The sequence below is a fragment of the Scyliorhinus torazame genome, chromosome 20 (assembly GCF_047496885.1).
Source record: "Scyliorhinus torazame isolate Kashiwa2021f chromosome 20, sScyTor2.1, whole genome shotgun sequence".
Classification (NCBI taxonomy): Eukaryota; Metazoa; Chordata; class Chondrichthyes; order Carcharhiniformes; family Scyliorhinidae; genus Scyliorhinus; species Scyliorhinus torazame.
The window spans coordinates 23,420,868-23,444,143 of NC_092726.1; the positions used below are offsets into that span (position 1 = coordinate 23,420,868).

A 23,276-nucleotide genomic window follows, 5' to 3' on the forward strand; every position below is an offset into this window, starting at 1 on the left:
ATTGACAGTCAGACTCTGTATTACCCTGATATTGACAGTCAGACTCTGATATTGACGGTCACTCTGTATTACCCTGATATTGACAGTCAGACTCTGTATTACCCTGATATTGACAGTCAGACTCTGTATTACCCTGATATTGACAGTCAGCCTCTGATATTGACGGTCACTCTGTATTACCCTGATATTGACAGTCAGACTCTGTATTACCCTGATATTGACAGTCAGACTCTATATTCCCCTGATATTGACAGTCAGACTCTGTATTACCCTGATATTGACAGTCAGACTCTGTATTACACTGATATTGACAGTCAGACTCTATTACACAGATATTGACAGTCAGACTCTGTATTACACTGATATTGACAGTCAGACTCTGTATTACACTGATATTGACAGTCAGACTCTATATTCCCCTGATATTGACAGTCAGACTCTGTATTACCCTGATATTGACAGTCAGACTCTGTATTACCCTGATATTGACAGTCAGACTCTGATATTGACGGTCACTCTGTATTACCCTGATATTGACAGTCAGACTCTGTATTACCCTGATATTGACAGTCAGACTCTATATTCCCCTGATATTGACAGTCAGACTCTGTATTACCCTGATATTGACAGTCAGACTCTGTATTACACTGATATTGACAGTCAGACTCTATTACACAGATATTGACAGTCAGACTCTGTATTACACTGATATTGACAGTCAGACTCTGTATTACACTGATATTGACAGTCAAACTCTATATTCCCCTGATATTGACAGTCAGACTCTGTATTACCCTGATATTGACAGTCAGACTCTGTATTACACTGATATTGACAGTCAGACTCTATTACACAGATATTGACAGTCAGACTCTGTATTACACTGATATTGACAGTCAGACTCTGTATTACACTGATATTGACAGTCAGACTCTGTGTTACCCTGATATTGACAGTCAGACTCTGTATTACCCTGATATTGACAGTCAGACTCTGTATTACACTGACATTGACAGTCAGACTCTATTACACAGATATTGACAGTCAGACTCTGTATTACCCTGATATTGACAGTCAGACTCTGTATTACACTGATATTGACAGTCAAACTCTATATTCCCCTGATATTGACAGTCAGACTCTGTATTACCCTGATATTGACAGTCAGACTCTGTATTACACTGATATTGACAGTCAGACTCTATTACACAGATATTGACAGTCAGACTCTGTATTACACTGATATTGACAGTCAGACTCTGTATTACACTGATATTGACAGTCAGACTCTGTGTTACCCTGATATTGACAGTCAGACTCTATTACACAGATATTGACAGTCAGACTCTGTATTACACTGACATTGACAGTCAGACTCTATTACACTGATATTGACAGTCAGACTCAATTACACTGATATTGACAGTCCGAGTCTGGTTCGGGGAGGGGGGTGATGACGCGATGACGGGTACGCGGTGACGCGATTGCCATGACGACCAAGGTGACGCAATGACGCAGCGTCGACGTGCGGACGGTTGGAGCGGCTGAGGTCCTGGTCCGTAGGGTGAGTCGCTGCCCTCCCCTGCCCCCCCCTCCCCCCAGACCCTCCCTCACCCCCCCCGGACCCTCCCTCCCCCCCCCCCCCCCAGACCCTCCCTCTCCCCCCCCCCCCCCCCAGACCCTCCCTCTCCCCCCCCCCCCCCAGACCCTCCCTCTCCCCCCCCCCCCCCCAGACCCTCCCTCTCCCCCCCCCCCCCCCCGGACCCTCCCTCTCCCCCCCCCCCCCCCCGGACCCTCCCTCTCCCCCCCCCCCCCCCGGACCCTCCCTCTCCCCCCCCCCCCCCCCGGACCCTCCCTCTCCCCCCCCCCCCCCCCAGACCCTCCCTCTCCCCCCCCCCCCCCCCCCAGACCCTCCCTCTCCCCCCCCCCCCCCCCAGACCCTCCCTCTCCCCCCCCCCCCCCCGACCCTCCCTCTCCCCCCCCCCCCCCCCCCGGACCCTCCCTCTCCCCCCCCCCCCCCCCCGGACCCTCCCTCTCCCCCCCCCCCCCCCGGACCCTCCCTCTCCCCCCCCCCCCAGACCCTCCCTCTCCCCCCCCCACCCCGGACCCTCCCTCTCCCCCCCCCACCCCGGACCCTCCCTCTTCCCCCCCCCCCCGGACCCTCCCTCTCCCCCCCCCCCCGGACCCTCCCTCTCCCCCCCCCCCGGACCCTCCCTCTCCCCCCCCCCCCCAGACCCTCCCTCTCCCCCCCCCCCCAGACCCTCCCTCTCCCCCCCCCCCCCCAGACCCTCCCTCTCCCCCCCCCCCCAGACCCTCCCTCTCCCCCCCCCCCCAGACCCTCCCTCTCCCCCCCCCCCCAGACCCTCCCTCTCCCCCCCCCCCAGACCCTCCCTCTCCCCCCCCCCCAGACCCTCCCTCTCCCCCCCCCCCAGACCCTCCCTCTCCCCCCCCCCAGACCCTCCCTCTCCCCCCCCCCCCCCAGACCCTCCCTCTCCCCCCCCCCCCCCAGACCCTCCCTCTCCCCCCCCCCCAGACCCTCCCTCTCCCCCCCCCCCAGACCCTCCCTCTCCCCCCCCCCAGACCCTCCCTCTCCCCCCCCCCCAGACCCTCCCTCTCCCCCCCCCCCAGACCCTCCCTCTCCCCCCCCCCCAGACCCTCCCTCTCCCCCCCCCCCAGACCCTCCCTCTCCCCCCCCCCCCCCCCCCCCCGGACCCTCCCTCTCCCCCCCCCCCCCCCCCCGGACCCTCCCTCTCCCCCCCCCCCCCCCCCCCGGACCCTCCCTCTCCCCCCCCCCGGACCCTCCCTCTCCCCCCCCCCCAGACCCTCCCTCTCCCCCCCCCCCAGACCCTCCCTCTCCCCCCCCCCAGACCCTCCCTCTCCCCCCCCCCAGACCCTCCCTCTCCCCCCCCCCAGACCCTCCCTCTCCCCCCCCCCAGACCCTCCCTCTCCCCCCCCCAGACCCTCCCTCTCCCCCCCCCCAGACCCTCCCTCTCCCCCCCCCCAGACCCTCCCTCTCCCCCCCCCCAGACCCTCCCTCTCCCCCCCCCCCAGACCCTCCCTCTCCCCCCCCCCAGACCCTCCCTCTCCCCCCCCCCCAGACCCTCCCTCTCCCCCCCCCCAGACCCTCCCTCTCCCCCCCCCAGACCCTCCCTCTCCCCCCCCCCCCGGACCCTCCCTCTCCCCCCCCCCCCAGACCCTCCCTCTCCCCCCCCCCCCAGACCCTCCCTCTCCCCCCCCCCCCAGACCCTCCCTCTCCCCCCCCCCCAGACCCTCCCTCTCCCCCCCCCCAGACCCTCCCTCTCCCCCCCCCCAGACCCTCCCTCTCCCCCCCCCCCAGACCCTCCCTCTCCCCCCCCCCAGACCCTCCCTCTCCCCCCCCCCCCAGACCCTCCCTCTCCCCCCCCCCAGACCCTCCCTCTCCCCCCCCCCCAGACCCTCCCTCTCCCCCCCCCAGACCCTCCCTCTCCCCCCCCCCAGACCCTCCCTCTCCCCCCCCCCAGACCCTCCCTCTCCCCCCCCCCCCAGACCCTCCCTCTCCCCCCCCCCCCAGACCCTCCCTCTCCCCCCCCAGACCCTCCCTCTCCCCCCCCCAGACCCTCCCTCTCCCCCCCCCCCAGACCCTCCCTCTCCCCCCCCCCCAGACCCTCCCTCTCCCCCCCCCCCAGACCCTCCCTCTCCCCCCCCCCCAGACCCTCCCTCTCCCCCCCCCCCCAGACCCTCCCTCTCCCCCCCCCCCCAGACCCTCCCTCTCCCCCCCCCCAGACCCTCCCTCTCCCCCCCCCCCCAGACCCTCCCTCTCCCCCCCCCCAGACCCTCCCTCTCCCCCCCCCCCAGACCCTCCCTCTCCCCCCCCCCCAGACCCTCCCTCTCCCCCCCCCCCAGACCCTCCCCCTCTCCCCCCCCCCCAGACCCTCCCCCTCTCCCCCCCCCCCCAGACCCTCCCCCTCTCCCCCCCCCCCCAGACCCTCCCTCTCCCCCCCCCAGACCCTCCCTCTCCCCCCCCCCAGACCCTCCCTCTCCCCCCCCCCCCCAGACCCTCCCTCTCCCCCCCCCCCCCAGACCCTCCCTCTCCCCCCCCCCCCCAGACCCTCCCTCTCCCCCCCCCCCAGACCCTCCCTCTCCCCCCCCCCCAGACCCTCCCTCTCCCCCCCCCCCCAGACCCTCCCTCTCCCCCCCCCCCCACAGGCCCTGCCCCCCCCCCCACAGGCCCTGCCCCCCCCCCCCCACAGGCCCTGCCCCCCCCCCCCCCACAGGCCCTGCCTCTCCCCCCCCCCCCCCACAGGCCCTGCCTCTCCCCCCCCCCACAGGCCCTGCCTCTCCCCCCCCCCACAGGCCCTGCCTCTCCCCCCCACCCCACAGGCCCTGCCTCCCCTCCCCCCACCCCACAGGCCCTGCCTCCCCTCCCCACCCCACAGGCCCTGCCTCCCCTCCCCCCCCCACAGGCCCTGCCTCCCCCCCCCCCCCACAGGCCCTGCCTCTCCCCCCCCCCCCACAGGCCCTGCCTCTCCCCCCCCACAGGCCCTGCCTCTCCCCCCCCACATACCCTGCCTCCCCCCCCAGACCCTGCCTCCCCCCACAGACCCTGCCTCCTCCCCCCCAGACTGTGCCTCCTCTCCCCCCCCCACAGACCATGCCTCCCCCTCCCCCCCCAAACCCTGCCGCCCACCCCAGACCCTGCCGCCCCCTCCCTCCAGACCCTGAGCCCACCCCCTCCCTCCAGACCCTGAGCCCCCCCAGACCCTGCCCCCCTCCCCCCCCCAATCCTTGCCTCCCCCTCCCCCCCCAAATCCTTGCCTCCCCCTCCCAGACCCTGCCACCCCCTCCCCCCAATCCTTGCCTCCGCCCCCCCCCCCTCCCCACCCAGACCCTGCCACCCCCTCCCCCCAGACCCTGTCCTCTGGATCCTGCAATAAAACAAGAGTTATAATAGTGGTTCTGAAACCTTTTTGTTCACGGACCCTGGGTGGCACAGCAGTCAGTGGTCAGCACTGCTGCCTTACAGCGCCAGGGACCCGGGTTGAATATCAGCCTCGCCTGACTCTGTAGAGTTTGATTTAGTGATTTATCCTGCCAGACCTGGTCATGTAAAAGTCCGACTCAAAATCTCATAATCCTTCATCAGAAATTTCAGAGTCCTCACACTGGGTCCACCTCCAGAATATGAGCTTGTCATTTCACTGTTCATCTGGTGATGTACTTCACCATCATTTGCTGTCTTTTTTTGTAAATTTAGAGTACCCAATTCATTTTTTTCCATTGAAGGGGCAATTTAGCATGGCCAATACACATGCAGACACGGGGAGAATGTGTAAACTCCACACGGACAGTGATGCGGGGCCGGGATCGAACCTGGAACCTCGGCGCCGTGAGGCAGCAGTGCTAACCACTGTGCCGCCCTATCATTTGCCGTCTTGATTCGCTTTTCTTGCTCTGAAGCTTTTGTACATTGAGGGTCTAAATTGCAGCCAGTATTCTGATCGGTTCGTATCTACAATCACAAATGCACAGTCCTCCATTGAGGAGGCCGTGGCGCTGTGATATTGTCGCTGGAGTAGTAATGCAGAGGCCTAGGGTCAAGCTCTGGGGACATGGGTTCAAATCCCACCAGGGCAGATGTTGACATTTTCATTCAATAAAAGACCTGGAATTAAAAATCTAATGACGACCGCGATTGTTGGAAAAACCCATCTGGTTCGCTAATGTCCTTTATGGAAGGAAATCTGCCGTCCTTACCTGGTCGGGCCTACATGTGATGCCAGGCCTACATGTGATGCCAGACCCACAGCGATGTGGTTGATTCTTAAATGGCCTCAGGGATGGGCAATAAATGCTGGCCCATGGATGAATAAATAAAAATTATTGGTTTGTTTTACAGAAATAAGGTAACGAACCATACGAGGTTTGGCCGCACCAGTGAATGACTGCCTGAGACCTGTCATTGCCCGAGATTAATTTTAGATAACCCCCTTCCTGTGTACTCTGCAAAGGAACAGGGCTGCTTCATGATTAGATATTTTCGCTTTTTGTGTTATATCTTTCTGAAGCTTCATATGCATCATTCACTGACCAAGGAACAAACAATCCATTGGCCCAATATCGTTTTGGTGTGCTCACTTTCCCGTTTGGTTGATGGAACAGCCAAATGGGAGAGGGTAAAACAGAAAGTCACATTGGAGACGAAAAGACCTGCCTCTTAATCCGTAAAGATATTTTGGGATACATTGATGTTTGCTGCAGGTTGCAGGCAGCTACCCCAGTGCTGTACTGGGACCTCATCTATTCGACGGTGATTTACTTGGTTGAAGTACGAGAGCATTGTTAATCTTTAGTATCACAAGTAGGCTTTGCAATGAAGTTACTGTGAAAAGCCCCTGGTCGCCACACTCCGGCACCTGTTCGGGTAGGCTGAGGGAGAATTCAGAATGTCCAAATTACCTCACAGCACATTTTGGGACTTGTGAGAGGAAACCGGAGCGCCCGGAGGAAACCCACGCAGACACGGGGGAGAACGTGCAGACTCCGCACAGCCAGTGACCCAAGCCAGGAATCGATCCTGGGACCCTGGCACTGTGAAGCCACGGTGCTAACCACTGTGCTACCGTTACACCCGAGTTTGCGCATTACACTGTGGGCAGGCACAGCAGATGGAGCAGGAAGTGACCGGAAACATTGCCGGATTAAGCACAATGAGCAACACCATGACAAAATGGAGTTCAACGTTGAGGTACTGCAACTCTGGATTGGAGAGAGATTCAAATCGAAAAACAACGGCGATTGATTGAGAGCAGAGGAGAAGCAAAGACATTTGAGCGTGACGTTCATGCGCACTAAAGACTAATTGGACGGGTAGAAAAACAAATTCAAAAAGATTGACGGACTAGTTATCTAAAATTAGAATAGTGAGGAATCGATGCTTCTGATAGGGTACAGGGCCCTGGACAGACCTCGCCTGGAGTATGACAAAAACAGAAAAACTCAGCAGGTCTGGCACCATCTGTGGAGAGAGAAACCGAGTCCGATACGTCTCTTCTGGGGTGTCACCTGATGCACTGTGTTCAAGTTTGGGCACTGTACCTCAGGACAGGTCTAAGTGCATAGAATTACCTCAATCTACAGCACAGCAACAGGCCAGTCGATCTTGTAGGTTCATTTCAAGATTTATGCTCCACATTTGCCTCCTGCTTTACTGTATCAACGCAAGTCCCTTCTCCCTCATGTACTTTAATGTATCCACGGTAGCACAATGGTTAGCACTGTTGTGTCACCGCCAGGGACCCTGGTTTGATTCCCGCTTGGGTCACTATCTGTGCGGAGTCTGCAGGTCCTCCCCGTGTCTCTGTGGATTTCCTCCGAGTGCTCCGGTTTCCTACCACAAGTCCCGAAAGACGTGCTCGTTAGGGTGAATTGGACATTCTGAATTCTCCCCGTGTACCCGAACAGGCGCCGGAATGTGGCGACGAGGGGATTTTCACAGTAACTTCATTGCAGTGTTAATGTAAGCCTACTTGTGACAATAATAAATATGTTATTCACCTCAACCACACATTGTGGGAGTGAGTTACACACTGCAACCACTCTCTTGAGTAACAAAGTTACTCCTGAACCCCTTATTGGATTTAATTGGTGTAAAGGTTGGCAAATCCAATAAGGTAACTGCAGAGGGCCTTGGCTTCTGTTGGGGAATTCAAAACGGCCAGGAGGGGGTAAAAGTCGAACCAGAATATTTGGGAGAGAAATCAGGATCCATCTTTTCGCAGGTTAGTGTAAATCCGCACTTCTGTCCTTCAAAAGATCCTGACACTGGAGATCAATTGAAATTTCGAAGACTGAAATGGGACGTTGTTTGTGAAGTAAGGGTGCCCAGTGATATGGAACAAGCACAGGCAAAGGAGTTGAGGTACAGATCAGACACACAAGCGAATTAAATGGGAGAACAGGCCTGAGGTGCTGAATGCTGTTTGCCTGCTTTTGTTCCTTTTACCTGGTGTTTCAATCAAACTGCTTTGACATTGCTTTCTTGCAGTACTGTGAGGAAACCAAGATGTGCGAGGGCCCCTCCAAGATATGTGGTCCCATTCCACCGGACCCAACGCTATTCCCAGATTTCTACCGGCGTCCACTGTCAGGTGAGTTTGTATCTGCGGATGAAGTGCTTCCATTTTCCTTTTCCATTCCCGGCTGAATGTCCTCATCTGGGAGGAAACCAAGCTTAAGCCGTGCGGAGGGGGGATTTATTTGGCTCGCCATGCCTGACCACCCTCTTGTCCATTCAGCGCACCAGGAATCCATCCTGGTGACGCTATAAGATGTCAACAAGAGCAAAGTGTACAAAATAAGTATCTTTACCTTGTTATTTTGGAAGCAGAGTATTGTTTTTTAAAATATATTTTTATTCCGAATTTTTCAATAACAATATTTTCCACCTTCCAAACAACCCCCCCCCCCCCCCCCCCGTAACAAAGAAAAGAAAAAGAACTCACGTGGCAAGACATGAACATGGCAAGTCAATACGATACAGAACTTTGTACATTGGATTCTTCCCGTACATGTCAGTTTTCCGGATCATTCACGTGCTTTCTTGCTCACATGCCCCCGACAGGAACCCCCTCCCCTCCCTCACCCCTCCGGGTTGCTGTTGCTGCTATCCGACCTTCTAGGAACGGTTGCCACCGCCTGTAGAACCCCTGCGCAGCAGACCCTCGCAAGGCAAACTTTATCCTTTCCAACTTCCCAGCCATATCATTTATCCAGGCCTCCACGCTGGGGGGCTTCGCCTCCTTCCACATTAGCAAGATCCTTCGCCGGGCTACTAGGGACGCAAAGGCCAGAATGCCGGCCTCTTTCGCCTCCTGCACTCCCGGCTCGTCCACTACTCCAAATATTGCTAGCCCCCAGCTTGGCTTGACCCGGACTTTCACCACCTTAGATACTGTTCCCGCCACTCCCCTCCAGAACCCCTCCAGTGCCGGGCATGACCAAAACATATGGACATGGATCGCCGGACTTCCTGAGCACCTTCCACATCTGTCCTCTACCCCAAAGAACCAACTCCGCCTTGCCCCCGTCATATGCGCTCTATGAACCACCTTAAATTGTATCAGGCTAAGCCTGGCACACGAGGAAGAGGAATTAACCCTACTTAGGGCATCAGCCCATATCCCCTCCTCAATCTCCTCCCCCAACTCCTCCCATTTACCCTTCCGCTCCTCTACCAAAGCCTCCCCTCTTCTTTCATCTCCTGGTATATCGCCGACACCTTGTCCTCCCCGACCCATATGCCCGAGATCACCCTATCTTTAATCCCCTGTGCCGGGAGTAGCGGAAATTCCCTCACCTGCCACCTCACAAACGCCCTCACTTGCATGTACCTGAAAGTGTTTCCCGGGGGTAGCCCAAACTTCTCCTCCAGTGCCCCTAAGCTCGCAAACGTCCCGTCAATGAACAGGTCCCCCATTCTTCTAATCCCTACCCGATGCCAGCTCTGAAATCCCTCGTCCATCCTTCCTGGGACAAGAAGCAGAGTATTGTTAATGTACATACAATTCTATAAGCTTGGGAGAATGTTACAACCTGGAATCTAACTGAGGTGTTCAATTATTTTATATATACAATAATTGGGAATGATTAAAAGACCGAAATGTAGTCAAGCACCAGATACAGGTAATTTTGCGAGTGAAGATTCTTACAGACGCCTGGTCAGTGCTCAACAAAGGTTAAGATATTGATCCAGACACACAACGTTTTTAAGTTTTAAGATTGTGCAGTAAAGATAGATTAGTTCTGGGAGTGATAACATAAGAAATTGAGCTTTGTTAATTATAAATAAAACATTATTAAAACAACAGGAAATAAAACAAGACTTAAACTTTCAAATTTCACAGTTCTTACACGACCAGATTATATGAAGTTTCTTAACCTTAATACACAAAGTCCCATTCAACAACACGTGGCATTAAAATAGAGCTCTCGTTCCACTTACACATCCAGCAAAGGCAGCACTTTCATTTAGGAAACAAACTTTCTTCTGTTGGGACATCTCTTTCAGAATTATTTTTCCTCTCTCTCTCTCTCTCTCTCTCTCTTTGCCAGTTTCCATGGCTGCTTACATCTTTAAACTAGCAGGCTTCATGACCTGACTGGCTGCTCTCCACAGCCTCCTCCTTCCAGGTTTCCTGATCTGTCTCCTTGGCTGCCCATCTGCTTTTGCCTTTGTTGCCAAAAGGATTTCTCTGGCTCTTGCTCTCTCTCTCTCTCGCTCTCTCTTGATAGATTCAGATTCTGTTAATGGGAAATGGGTGGTCATGCAGGAGTGTCCCGAAAGACAATGGGCCTTCGGTGAATCACATTATGCATTTCCGAACGGGTTTAAGTCTGAATGGGAGCACGTGACTCAGCCAGGAATGGATGTATCCCTTTGAGCTCGGGCTAACAGCATTGTCCCTCAATCTGTTTAAACCTCTGCTCCATTTTTGCACCCCAGTTCTGAACTTATCTCCCTATCATGATAAGATGCATTGTCTGTAATTATTAACCCAATGTTAAAGCTTTTGTGACACCTGATTAATGGAGATGATTTTAATATTTTATCTACAATTTTGTTTTAAATTGTGCCTTGGTTTTGAGCTGATCCTATTGAAATATGATCACCATTGTGGAGATCTACCATGCGGATCTAGTGAAGTCTTGCAACACTAAAACTCTGTGGAAATTTGAGTTACACTTCTCGTATGCAAACAAGAATCTTTTATTGCCTCTATTTGATTACAATTAAGAGAAACTTAAATCTATTCTCAATAAAGTCCGGCTAGCAAAAGGACTTAAAGAGAAGTAACATAAACAATTTAACTTTCAAAATAATACAGAAATGGTTTCTTGCTTACGGCAAAACAGCTTGCATTTACTTCAAGAGTTAGAGTAGAAAAGTGAAAATGTGAAAATCTGAAAATAGAGATAGCGAGTGGTTCGATCAAAGTATAGAATGATCCCGGGTAAACATGGCCGTACGGACCATCATGTTTAAGGAGATTTTTATCAGTCTTAAGCCATCTGTCTATACCTGTGTTGTCCTAATTGGTTTGGGTGAGAATCAAATACATTTGAATCGATGGTTCACTGTCAATCCTCAATGTACAACATCAGTTCTGAATGTTTCATGTTTGAATATTTGTGCATGCTATGGAATGCGATTTTGTGCTATTATCAAGACTGCTTTTTAATGGTTTTCTGCAGACTTTACTTTATCCACATTATGAACAATGGTGCCTTCATATTGCTATGGTGCTTACTTTGACCTTGATCTAGATTACTGGCACAGCTCATTTCTTAATGTCAAACTGATTTTGAAAATCTGTTTATTAGAACAATAGCTTGTTCATTTTGTCAGCAGAAATGTTGTTTTAATCTACAATTAGTTTGTGGATGTGTCAGGCTTTTGTGCTTCTGTTGAAGTTATGTGTTTTGTCATGGCCTGAGGTTCTGAGTACTGAAATCCTTATTTTAAAATGGGTATTAAAACTGGGCTTTAATATTTACATTAAAATAGCCTTTTTACCTATCAGAAAATAGTTGATTACTGTCAATCGTATAGGACGAGGAAATAGCTGGTAATTGATTTACCAATCATTACACTGACCAGGGTATGTTGCACAGAGGATGATTGATGTCTGGGGGTTTGTGGTAAGTCTCTTAACACACTTGAGAGTCTTGGAAGTTTTCTCGGAGCTTGATAATTCAAACAATTCTGTAACATCTAGTGGAAGAAAATCCTCGGCATTTTGCTTATAATGTTAAATTACAGCCCAGTCTGTGCTGTGAACCAACTCAAGGTTGTTCTTAGCTTAGTGGATGAAGCTTAAGAGGATAGCCATGTTTCTCACTCCTAATAATAACAATCTTTATTAGTGTCACAAGTAGGCTTACATTAACACTGCAATGAAGTTACTGTGAAAAGCACCTAGTCGCCACACTCCAGCGCCTGTTCGGGTACACAAGGGAGAATTCAGAATGTCCAAATTACCTCACAGCACATTTTGGGACTTGTGGGAGGAAACCGGAGCACCCGGAGGAAACCTACGCAGACACGGGGAGAACGTGCAGACTCCGCACAGACAGTGACCCGAACCGGGAATCGAACCCGGGACCCTGGAGCTGTGAAGCAACAGTGCTAACCATTGTGCTACCATGTTTTCTGGCCATTATTCAGTGAATGCTATTGGAAGTTGGCACCATCAGCTCAGTATGAGGATCCCCACAGCCGAATGATCAGTTTACTGGTTACCTTTGCTGGATTCTAATTTTCTACCTCCTGTTTCTGCCTACAGCTCGGGGTCGGCTGGAAGGGAACAGCCTAAAGTTGGACTTCCTCTCGGGACCGTTCGCGCCGGATCCCACCTTGTACCCATCGTGCTACAGTGCCCGCCCATCACAGCCTGCTCCTCGTGTGCATTCGAATGCCAGAGAGTTCCTGGAAAGAGGGCAAAGGGGATCTGTTGGTATGCTGCTACAATTGGAAGGAGTGTCATTGCACAGACCACTGTCTCCAAAAAGTAAATAGATCCTTATACAGCTTATTTCTTGGGATAGCAGGGGAGAAGTTACGTTGGGCATCTATTAGTATTGGAATCCACAGCCTCTGGTACTGAATTAGAATTCCTACAGTGCAAAGCAGACCATTCGGCCCATCGAGTCTACACCGACCCTCTGAAAGAGCAGCCTACCCAGGCTCACTCCCCCGCCCTATCCCCCTAATCCCATAATGTGCACATCTTTGGACACTAAGGGGCAATTTAGCACGGCCAATCCATCTAACCTGCACGTCTTTTGACTGTGGGAGGAAACCGGAGCACCCGGAAGAAACGCACGCAGACAGGGGGAGAACGTGCAGACTCCGCACAGACAGAATTGAACCCGGGTCCCTGGCACTGTGAGGCAGCAGTGCTAACTACTGCCACGTAAATAATACAGTTCCATAAATGAGAAAGCAATTTAAACAAAATAACATTTCGGGATCGGGTGGATCTATTTTAATGGTCTGCTTTACTCCTTGTCTGTATGGCAGCTGTTGTTCTGCTGCTTGACGTTAACCTGGCTATTTTCTCAATTGATCGACATCATACAGACCGCTTGTGGTGAATCACTGTTAGTTGGGATCAGCCATTTTGAGATGTTTTCGGTGGTGAGCGTGCATCTACTATGTCACATAGTTGACTCCAATATCTATCAGAAAGAGTATATCTATCTCTTCCTGATCTCACTGATCATTGTGACGGGTGGGCGGGGGTTTGGGGGGGGGGGGGGGGGGGGGCTAGAATTCCAGAGGCAGTTGAAGGCATCGCTGGCCGCTAATGGTGGAGCAATTCAAATCCGGGAAGCACAGGAGGCCAGAATTGGAGGAGAACCGACATGGGGAAGTGGTGCATTTTGGGAGAAAGAATGAGGAAAGACAATGGAAAATAAAGGATGCAATTCTAAAGAGGCTATAGGAGTAGAAGGACTGGGGGTATATGTGCACAACTCAATGAAGGTGCCAGGAGAGGTTGGGAAAGTGGTTAATAAGGCATATGGGACACTGGGCATTATAAATAGAGGCAAAGAGTCCAGAGGTGTGGGGGTGGGGGGTGGGGATCAGGAATGGGAGGGAACCAATTTGAGGCAATTGGTAAAAGAACTAAAGGCGACATGTGGAAAAGCTTTTTTTCACACAGCGAGCGGTTAGGATCTGGAATGCACTACCTGAGCATACAGTGGGGGCAGAGTCCATCGTTGCTTTCAAAAGGGGCAGCAAGTGGCACAGTGGTTAGCACTGGGACTGCGGTGCTGAGGACCCGAGTTCGAATCCCGGCCCTGGACCACTGTCCGTGTGGAGATTGCACATTCTCTCCGTGTCTGCGTGGGTCTCACCCCCACAACCCAAAGGTGTGCAGGTTAGGTGGATTGGCCGCGCTAAATTGCCCTTTAATTGGAAAACAAAAATAATTGGGGACTCTAAATTTATATATTTTTTTAAATTAAAAATTGTTTCAAAAGGGTGTGGGCCAATTTCTGAAGAGAAAATTAAATCGGGGCTTTGGGGAAATGGCAGGGGAGGGAATTCCCGAGTTTAGGACCCAGGCAGTTGAAGGCATGGATGACTGCCAATAGTGCAGCAATTAAAATCAGGTGTGCACCGGACGCCAGAATTGGAGAAGTACAGGGACAAAGGCAGAGAAACAATGGGCTGAATGGTCTCCTGTGCTATCACCATTTTATCTGCAAGGTCAGCAGCACTTGACGTGAAAATATTTGCCGTAATCCTGGTTTGCGAGAGAAGCCAATGCCTGCTTTGTTAATTCGATGCCGTGAAAATCAATACACCTCTCGATGGCTCTCTGGAGAATCTGCCCCCTTGGCCTCCATCTCACAGGAATCTCGTTTCTCCGTAGGGAAAGAACCGAGGGATCACGAGAAGGAGAATGTGCGGCGAATGCGTGAGATCCAGAAGAAATGCCGGGAGAAGGACCAAGAGCGGGAGCTGAGTGGCCCCAAACCTGTGAAAGCACTGTGGAAGTCCCAGAAATACGAAGCCATTCCTTCGAAAGTGATGGCGCAGTTACAGGTACAGATGTGTGGTAGTCGCGAGGACAGGAGCGCACTGACATTAGGCTGGGTTCACTAATGACTTGTGCACAGAAACACAATATGGTTCACGATCAAGTTGCACAGTGCAGAACATGGCAGATGTTTGGTGGACGTTACATTCGCTGATCTCAGCCATTGTGACTGAGGTGCCCCTCGACTTGAATATGACGCTCCCGAGGCCAAATAGACAGTCAACACAGCCTCAATTCAGTCCCAAGCTACATATCTTGAATGAGATGGTGCACGTATAGCAGTGAAAACTGACTACAAATCAGAATAGAGATTAGAGATGCAACTTGAAAGATAGCACAGTTTTCATGTTTTAAAAACAATCAGGAAAAGCTGATGAGACTGTATCTGTGGAGAAACAATGGTCGTTCAAGTTTTAAGACCCTTTTTCACGCTCTTAAGAATTGGAAAGTCGACTGACTGACCTCTTTCTCCACAGACGCTGCCTGAGTACTTGTAGCGTTTTCTGTTTTCGCTTTCAGATTTCCAAAGCAGGACTTTTGCTTACATTTTATTATCTGCAGGGCGGCACGGTGGCGCAGTGGTTAGCACTGCTGCCTCACGGCGCCGAGGTCCTGGGTTCGATCCCAGCCCCGGGTCACCGTTCGTGTGGAGTTTGCACATTCTCCCTGTGTCTGCGTGGGTTTCGTCCCCACAACCCAAAGATGTGCAGGTTAGGTGGATTGGCCGCACTATTTTCTGCAGCAGGGACTAAGCTTAGGAGTGTCACTTCTGTTTTCCCTTTTTAGATTATGTGGTGGCGCAATTGATGCAGTTTCCCTACATACCGGGACTGTCACGTTGGCCTGCATTGTCCCACCTCTTGGCTTCCCTGAGCAGGATGAGGGAGAGTGGCAGAAATTGCAGTTTGACAACATTTTCGAACGTAACTGCAGGAGACGCTCTTGTCTTTGCGCCTTTCCCACTTTCCCGTTTGCTGTTCATCCTCAGGCAAGTTCGCCCCCCCAGCGTTCGGAGAGCCAGCACTATCTCAAAGCACACTCCAGATGTGGGACTGGTGTTTGCCCGAAACGATCCTTGTCACCAAGTCCACCGAAAGCAGAGAGTTGTGCTGAAGCAGCAGAGGACGCCAACACAGAAGTGAGTATAGGCTTGGGCCAAATTTGTCTTGCGCACCCGCGTTACTACACTTCACTCCTGGGCTTGATTGAAACGTTTACCTGATCACATGCTGCCTGTAAATGCTCTGTTGTGCGACTGGTAAAAAGGAACCGTAACTCCATACCATCCCCTGTCTGCATCAATGGTGCGGAGGTGGAGATGGTTGACAGTTTCAAATTCCTAGGTGTACACATCACCAGTGATCTGTCCTGGTCCACCCACGTCAACGCTACCACCAAAAAAGCATATACCTCCTCAGGAAACTAAGGAAATTCGGCATGTCCACATTGACTCTTACCAACTTTTACAGATGCACCATAGAAAGCATCCTATCTAGCTGCATCACAGCCTGGTATGGCAACTGCTCGGCCCAGGACCGCAAGAAACTTCAGAGTCGTGAACATAGCCCAGTCCATCACACAAACCCGCCTCCCATCCATTGACTCTGTCTACACCTCCCGCTGCCTGGGGAAAGCGGGCAGCATAATCAAAGACCCCTCCCACCCGGGATATTCTCTCTTCCAACTTCTTCCATCGGGCAGGAGATACAGAAGTCTGAGAACACGCACGAACAGACTCAAAAACAGCTTCTTCCCCGCTGTTACCAGACTCCTAAACAACCCTCTTATGGACTGAACTGATCTTCACACACCTTCTCTACTGAGTAGTACCACTCCGTATGCTTCACCCGATGTCTATGTATTTATATTGAGTATCGATCGTATGTCCTATGTTTTTTCATGCATGGAACAAACTGCCTGGATTGTACGCAGAATAATACTTTCCATTGTACCTCGGTACACGTGACGACAATCTAAATCGGTGACCGATCTCCTTGTTGTTTTCTGTTCAAGATTCAAGTGAAAGGTGTGAACATCGATTTTGTCAGGCACAACGCACAGAATGCAAGGAGAATGCCAGTGCGACGCTCCAAATCTCTGCAGTCACTTGCAGATGTGCTGGACAGGAAAGCGAAAGAGCAACAGGACTATATGAGCAAGAATAAAGGACAGCTGCCACAGTAGTAAGCATGAATTATTGCAGAATTATTGGCCTAACCAATCCCTTTTCTGTTTCCTCTTCCTTTTCTGCTCCGATTTCCTTATTAAATCAGTCCCATGCTTACTTGCCCTTTATAAAACTTGAAACCCACTTGAAACCCTCACTGTCGAGATCAATGTTTAATAGAGCTGTACTCTCTGTTTCACTCTTTCCCAGAACCTCAATACCCTCAGGCCTTCGTTCCTTCTGGCGTCTGCAAGCTTTTAAAACTCAAGGTTGACATTGTTTAATCACTCGTTGCTGATTAATCTTGATTTCTCTCATCGATTTTACAGATCCTTAGCCCTGGTTTCTTAAGACAGAATAATTAGTTGACATAACCTTCAAGTTCAATTGTCGAATTGCCTCATAGAATCCCTACAGTGCACAAGGAGGCCATTTTGCCCATCGAGTCTGCACCGATCCACTCTCTACCCATAATCCTGTAATTTAACCTGTACATCCCTGGACACTAAGGGGCAATTTAGCCTGGCCAATCCACCTAACCTGCACACCTTTGGACTGTGGGAGGAAAGCAGAGCACCCGGAGGAAACCCACGCAGACACGGGGAGAAAGTACAAACGGGCAGCACGGTGGCGCAGTGGTTAGCACTGCTGCCTCACGGCGCCGAGGTCCCAGGTTCGATCCCGGCTCTGGGTCACTGTCCGTGTGGAGTTTGCACATTCTCCCCGTGTTTGCGTGGGTCTCGTCCCCACAACCCAAAGATGTGCAGGGTAGATGGAATGGCCACGCTAAATTGCCCCTTAATTGGGAAAAAAAAGAGAAAATGCAAACTCCACACAGACAGTCACCTGAGGTCGGAATTGAACCTGGGTCCCTGGCGCTGTAAGACAACAGTGCCAACCGCTGTGCCACCCAACAAAAATGGCGGCCAATGTGTTGCACCCGCATTCACTTTCCCTCTATTTTTCTCTGGTAACTAAATTTTCCATTTTCCTACTTTACCACTGAGGATGTCGAATTTATGTTTTGCCTGTTTCCAGTTTGATTGAACGGAAGGATCAGTGGAGGAAAGAGGCAGAGGAACGACGGAAGAATATCCCTGATCCTAGCATGCCTCCTGGCCACACTCGGATGCCAGAGAATGAACGTCTGGAGACACTCAACTCCCTCCAACAAAGTATGTGTGATGTGCCTGCAGATGTGGGTTAAAGCTTTAATTGAGACTGCTTATTCTACGATTTAGTATTTGTGGAATTTAATTCCATTTGTCCTGAAATTTGGAGTGTAATAGTCTAGAAACTCTGGAGGCTTAGAATCCTGACATAGAAGATTGAATGTTTGATAGCTATCATTCACGATTCCATTCTCGACACCCCACCAAACCAGAGGCTTTGTTAATCTTGTCACAAGTAGGCTTACATTAACACTGCAATGAAGTTACTGTGAAAATCCCCTCGTCGCCACATTCCGGCGCCTGTTCGGGTACACAGAGAGAGAATTCAGAATGTCCGATTCACCTAACAAGCACGTCTTTCGGGGACTTGTGGGAGGAAACCGGAGCGCCCGGAGGAAACCCACGCAGACACGGGGAGAACGTGCAGACTCAGCACAGACAGTGACCCAAGCCGGGAATCGAAATGTGACCCAGTCACAGTAGTGAAAGTGATTATGAGGCACTTGCCATTCTGCAAATGGTGCTGAAGCCATCAAATTTTGCTAGCTTGGAGCTGCCCAGTCTTGACTGGGCCTTAATGTGTCAGTGCATCTGCCGCAGAGGTACTTCACATCCTGTGAGAATCCAGGCACTGTCCAAGTTGGAGTATCATTTTTTAAAAAGTTTATAAATTTAGAGTACCCAATTCTTTTTTTTCCAATCAAGAGGCAATTTAGCGTGGCCAATCCACCTACCCTGCACATCTTTTTGGGTTGTGGGCGTGAGACCCTCGCAGACACAGGGAGAATGCGCAAACTCCACACGGACAGTGACCCGGGGCCGGCATCGAACCTGGAACCTCGGTGCCATGAGGCAGCAGTGCTAGCCACTGCACCACAGTGATGCCCCGTTGGGGGAGTATCGTTACCGGAATCCTACTGTTTGAACATTTTATTGGGCTATTCCACTGTGGAACCCACTGATGGGGCATATCTACCATCCTTTCACGTTCTGTTTAATTATTAGCAAAGCTGTAAAAGGTAGAGGGCAGTTTCACCTTGCAGATATATCCTCTACTGAGCTGCAATGGCTTTGTGAGCTTGGCCCATCCAACAGAGCTGCTGAGGATTCACATAAAATATTGGTCTTACTGGAGCGAGTAATATTGTTTGAAATTGTCTTGTTCTTCCCTTTTTTTCCACTTCTGACAGCCAATCTTTTCAAATGTGATTATACCCACGTATTTCCAGTATTTTCCAAGCGGCGTTGCCAGGGATAGGCCCCAAAAAGGTTTGGAGCTGCCGTCTAATCATTAAGATTGCGCCGAGTACTGGGCTTTGCAGTGTGTTAGAACGTGCTCTTGCTCAGGTGGAGTAATCTTCCTCCATCCTCCCCACAGCCCAAATACAGCTGACCAAGCAATTGCTGATGTTCCCTGTACGAGTGGACACCATCGGCATGCGCAATCGGCGCACTGACCTCGAGAAGAAGCTGGCGGAGATTGAAGAAGCCATCAAAATATTCTCCCGGCCCAAAGTTTTCATCAAAACCAGCGACTAAGCGGGACCCATGAGGTAAAATATAGATTGTGGCGACTTTTCTGTAGGGCGGGGCGGAGGCTGTTCTATTTGCTACTCGGGATGCCAGTTTTGATCAAGGTGGTTTATGTTGTGAAAGAGAGAGAAGAGTTGAGCAGTGTGATATCAATGCTGAAGCAGCGGCTATGCCACACATGATTGTTTTTCAAAAACGGGTTTGAGGAAGGTGCAATGGACTTGGTACTTCCTAAGGGGCTGAGCTAATGCCAGACAATCCATGGTCTACATTGGGCGAGCAGTCGAGGCATCACAATTGAGCCCACAGTCCAAAGCCAGGAAGGTTTCCACTCATGAGAATGACTTGTGCAGATACCTCCTTGTGAAAGACAGGATTTAGAATCATAGAATTTACAGTGCAGAAGGAGGCCATTCGGCCCATCGAGTCTACACCGGCTCTCCGAAAGAGCACCCCACCCAAGCCCACACCTCCACCCTATCCCCACAACCCAGTAACCCCACCAATTTTGGACACTAAGGGCAATTTAGCATGGCCAATCCACCTAACCTGCACATCTTTAGATGTGGGAGGAAACCGGAGCACCCGGGGGAAACCCACGCACACACAGGGAGAACGTGCAGACTCCACACAGACAGTGACCCAAGCTGGGAATCGAACCTGGGACCCTGGAGCTGTGAAGCAATGGTGCTATTCACAATGCTACCGTGCTGCCCTTTAGCTTGACTTGTCTTCCATTGTCAACCATCCCTCCTTGCCAAAGCTCGCATTGGTGCATTCCTGTTTGGGGAAATGTTGGAGGGTGACCAGCACCATCTGTTAAGGACAGGAGGGAGTTTTAATTTAAACAGCCCTGATTTCTGCCCTCACCACCCACCCGTAAATAGGAAGGTACATTTGATTTCCCCCTTTGTAAATGGAGGGCCTTTTTCCCCAACCCCTCAGTTTTGCTCTGATCCAATCACACCAAGAGGAAAGAAAGAGGTACAGGGCAAAGATCATAGAGAATTACTGTTTCACGTTAGCCCAAGGTCCGGAATCAAAGTCCAATGGCGCATCCCTGCAAAGTAGGTAGGTTGAGGACGGATGCTGGATAATTCACTTTTCTGGTAGAGATGGCTTCCACGATGAGATGAGCCTGTAGGGATGAATTAATTCTTGTTGGAGGCGGTATGGAAGTTTGCATAGAAAATAGTGTACGTGGAGAGCCAGGTATTCAAAAACCTAGACAGAACCCCTTTTCTGCTGGGTGCCTGGTCGCCCTCATGCCCCCGCCCCCCCCCCCCCCAAATCTGTGCAAAAATGCCTTGCACTCCGAGGTGAAGATAGTTCCCTCATTTGTAGTGTAGATTTACACTGACCCGTGACTGGGAGCTGTTTGTACAGCAGCAGTGTCTCCGATAGAGTGGTGTTCTGCTGAAACTCATTGGTATTTGCTCAGCCTTATCTGGAAATATACGGAAGAGGCAGGAAGTCATAGACATGTATGATAGATTCTTTTCACCTCCATCTTTGAGCATCCCTGTCATGTGTGGTTTACAGTTCCAGTCTTTTAAACCAGAGTGCTGGGAGCTGCCTCATGCTCCTGTTTATTGAGACATAGAGGATTCCGGGGAGCTTGACGGAGTCGATGCTGAGATGATGTTTCCTCTTGTGGGAAAGTCTAGGACCAGAGGGCATAATCTCGGAGTCCGGGTTGTCCATTTGAGACCGAGGGAAGAATTTGTTTCAGAGGGGAGTGAATCTGTGGAATTCCTTACTACAGAGAGCTGGAGAGGGTGGGCCGTTAAGTATGTTCAAGGCTGAGAGAGATAGATTTTTAATCAGTGAGGGAATCGAGGGTTAAGGTGGGAAAGTGAAGCTGAGGATTATGTCAGATCAGCCATGGTCTCTTGAATGGTGGAGCAGACTCGATGGGCCAAATGGCTCCTATATCTTCTGGTCTTACAGCATTGAAAGATATCTTGCGAGTGTTATTAATCACAATAAAGCAGTACCAGGCACTGCCACAATCCAATTTATGCCAACAGCTCCAATAGTCCGAGAACAATTTTAATCGCGAGGTCCATCTAGTGGCAAATGGCAGGTTTGCATTGGTTTGACTTTTAGCTGTTGAAATAAAGCTGCAGTTTGCTGAACAGTAAACTCCCGTTTCCACGGGTAACCAAAGTGCATGCTATACTATTGACGTGTCGAGACCTGGGAGGATTGTCTTCCAATGAATACAGAAGGTTCTGGAAATCCACAGCTGATCTGTCAGCACCTTGGCAGAGAAAAGCTTTTCATTGTGAAAATGGCTGCTCACTGGGGCACTGCAGGTGAACTTTGGCAACGAATTTCTGTCTCTGTTCCCTATCTGCTGTAAGGTGTGTGTAGGAATGTCAAGGAAGCTGGAATCGAGCGTGGCTAAAATGGCCTCCATGAGGAAATGCCACAGCTGCATTCACAGTTATTATGGAGCAGAAGGAGACCATTTGGCTTATTGATCTCACCTGAAGCATGGCCCATCTGAAATCCTGGAGGGCTCCTGCTGCCTTGGGAGCTCAACACCCCTTATAACTCACTACCTTCACTGGAGAATGACAGGAAACTTGGAAAATATTGACAGGAAATTATTTTTACAAAGCTCTTGATTTCCGCCTCATGTTTCGAGATGCATTTACTTGGGTGAAGATGCAAGATCAATGTTTTGTGCCCAAATTATTGTGTCGTTTTTTGACGCCAAGTATTTTGTTTTTTGTTCTGTTATTTTTTGATACAGGCCGCAAGCCAGATCCGAGCTGCTCAATTCTACCTGGGGGGCCAAGCCAAACTTCAATTTCTGGATCTGTTGCTCACTTTTTCTACCGACGTGTAAATAAATAAACTGTCAGATTTTTATTATCAATATAATTAAATTTATTAACTTTTGAAACAAAAAGTGAGTTTTAATTCTTTCGAATTAATCATGACAAATGTCTGGACACGCAAAGCATGTTTCCAAGGAGGTGCACCATGACACCTGGGAGAATGCATATTAACAAATATCATATGACAAACAACAGTCTCTCTCGCACTCTCTTTTATCAATATTATCATGTGTTCTCCTAACCTAAAAATATGCTGTTCTATGAGCTATCCTTCTCCCTGCATCCTCTCATTTGTTGAATTAAAACTCTTCTTTCCAGGGCCACAAAGCTACGAAAGGCTTTAGTTTTCAGCCGTCTCTTTTTCCCTTTTTGCTTTTAATCTCACACTTATTCATTAGCTGTGAATAGCTTGTGCTTTCATGGCATGTGAGCATCACTGGCTCAGCCAGCATTCATTGTCCATCTCCAATTGCCCCTTTGAGAAGGTGGTGGTGAGCTGCCGCCTTGAATTGCTGTAGTCTGTGTGGTGCGGGTACACCCACCGAGCTGTTAGGGAGGGAGTTCCAGGATTGTGACCCAGCGACACCGAAGAAATAATGACATCATTCCAAATCAGGAAGGTGTGTGGTGTTCCCATGTCCTTCTCTGTGGGTTTGCAGCCTCTTATCTTCGACTGGAGGGACGGCGGCAACTTATAGATTATCATAGAATTTACAGTGCTGAAGGAGGCCATTCGGCCCATGGAGTCTGCACTGGCCCTTGGAAAGAGCACCCTACTTAAGCCCACACCTTATCCCCGTAACCCAACCCCACCAAAACTTTTTTGGACACTTAAGGGCAATTCAGCAAGGCCAATCCACTTAACCTGCACATCTTTAGACTGTGGGAGGAAAGCCACGCAGACACGGGGAGAACTTGCCACCCTGGAGCAGACACTGCAAACGGAGGGAGCTTTCTGCGCGCAAAT

General features: G+C 51.0%; 1 protein-coding gene across 1 annotated transcript; it reads left to right on the forward strand.

Moving 5' to 3' along the window:
• Positions 1 to 1,471: 1,471 nt before the first annotated feature.
• On the forward strand, positions 1,472 to 22,380 carry enkd1 (enkurin domain containing 1). The gene is made up of 9 exons (XM_072485967.1): positions 1,472 to 1,564; positions 8,024 to 8,126; positions 12,321 to 12,545; positions 14,421 to 14,593; positions 15,577 to 15,726; positions 16,602 to 16,771; positions 17,794 to 17,930; positions 19,306 to 19,480; positions 22,222 to 22,380. The coding sequence occupies exons 2-8, from the start codon at positions 8,042 to 8,044 to the stop codon at positions 19,464 to 19,466; spliced, it is 1,101 nt and encodes a 366-aa protein (XP_072342068.1). The 5' UTR covers positions 1,472 to 1,564; positions 8,024 to 8,041; the 3' UTR covers positions 19,467 to 19,480; positions 22,222 to 22,380.
• Positions 22,381 to 23,276: the final 896 nt, after the last annotated feature.

What these genes read in the sequence shown, in the direction of transcription:
- enkd1 (XM_072485967.1), top strand. Translation starts at nt 8,042, where the DNA reads ATGTGCGAGGGCCCCTCCAAGATATGTGGTCCCATTCCACCGGACCCA. An exon ending in AAGTGATGGCGCAGTTACAG is followed by an intron (nt 14,594 to 15,576) that starts GTACAGATGTGT and finishes GTTCATCCTCAG; the next exon opens with GCAAGTTCGCCCCCCCAGCG. An exon ending in AAAGGACAGCTGCCACAGTA is followed by an intron (nt 16,772 to 17,793) that starts GTAAGCATGAAT and finishes GCCTGTTTCCAG; the next exon opens with TTTGATTGAACGGAAGGATC.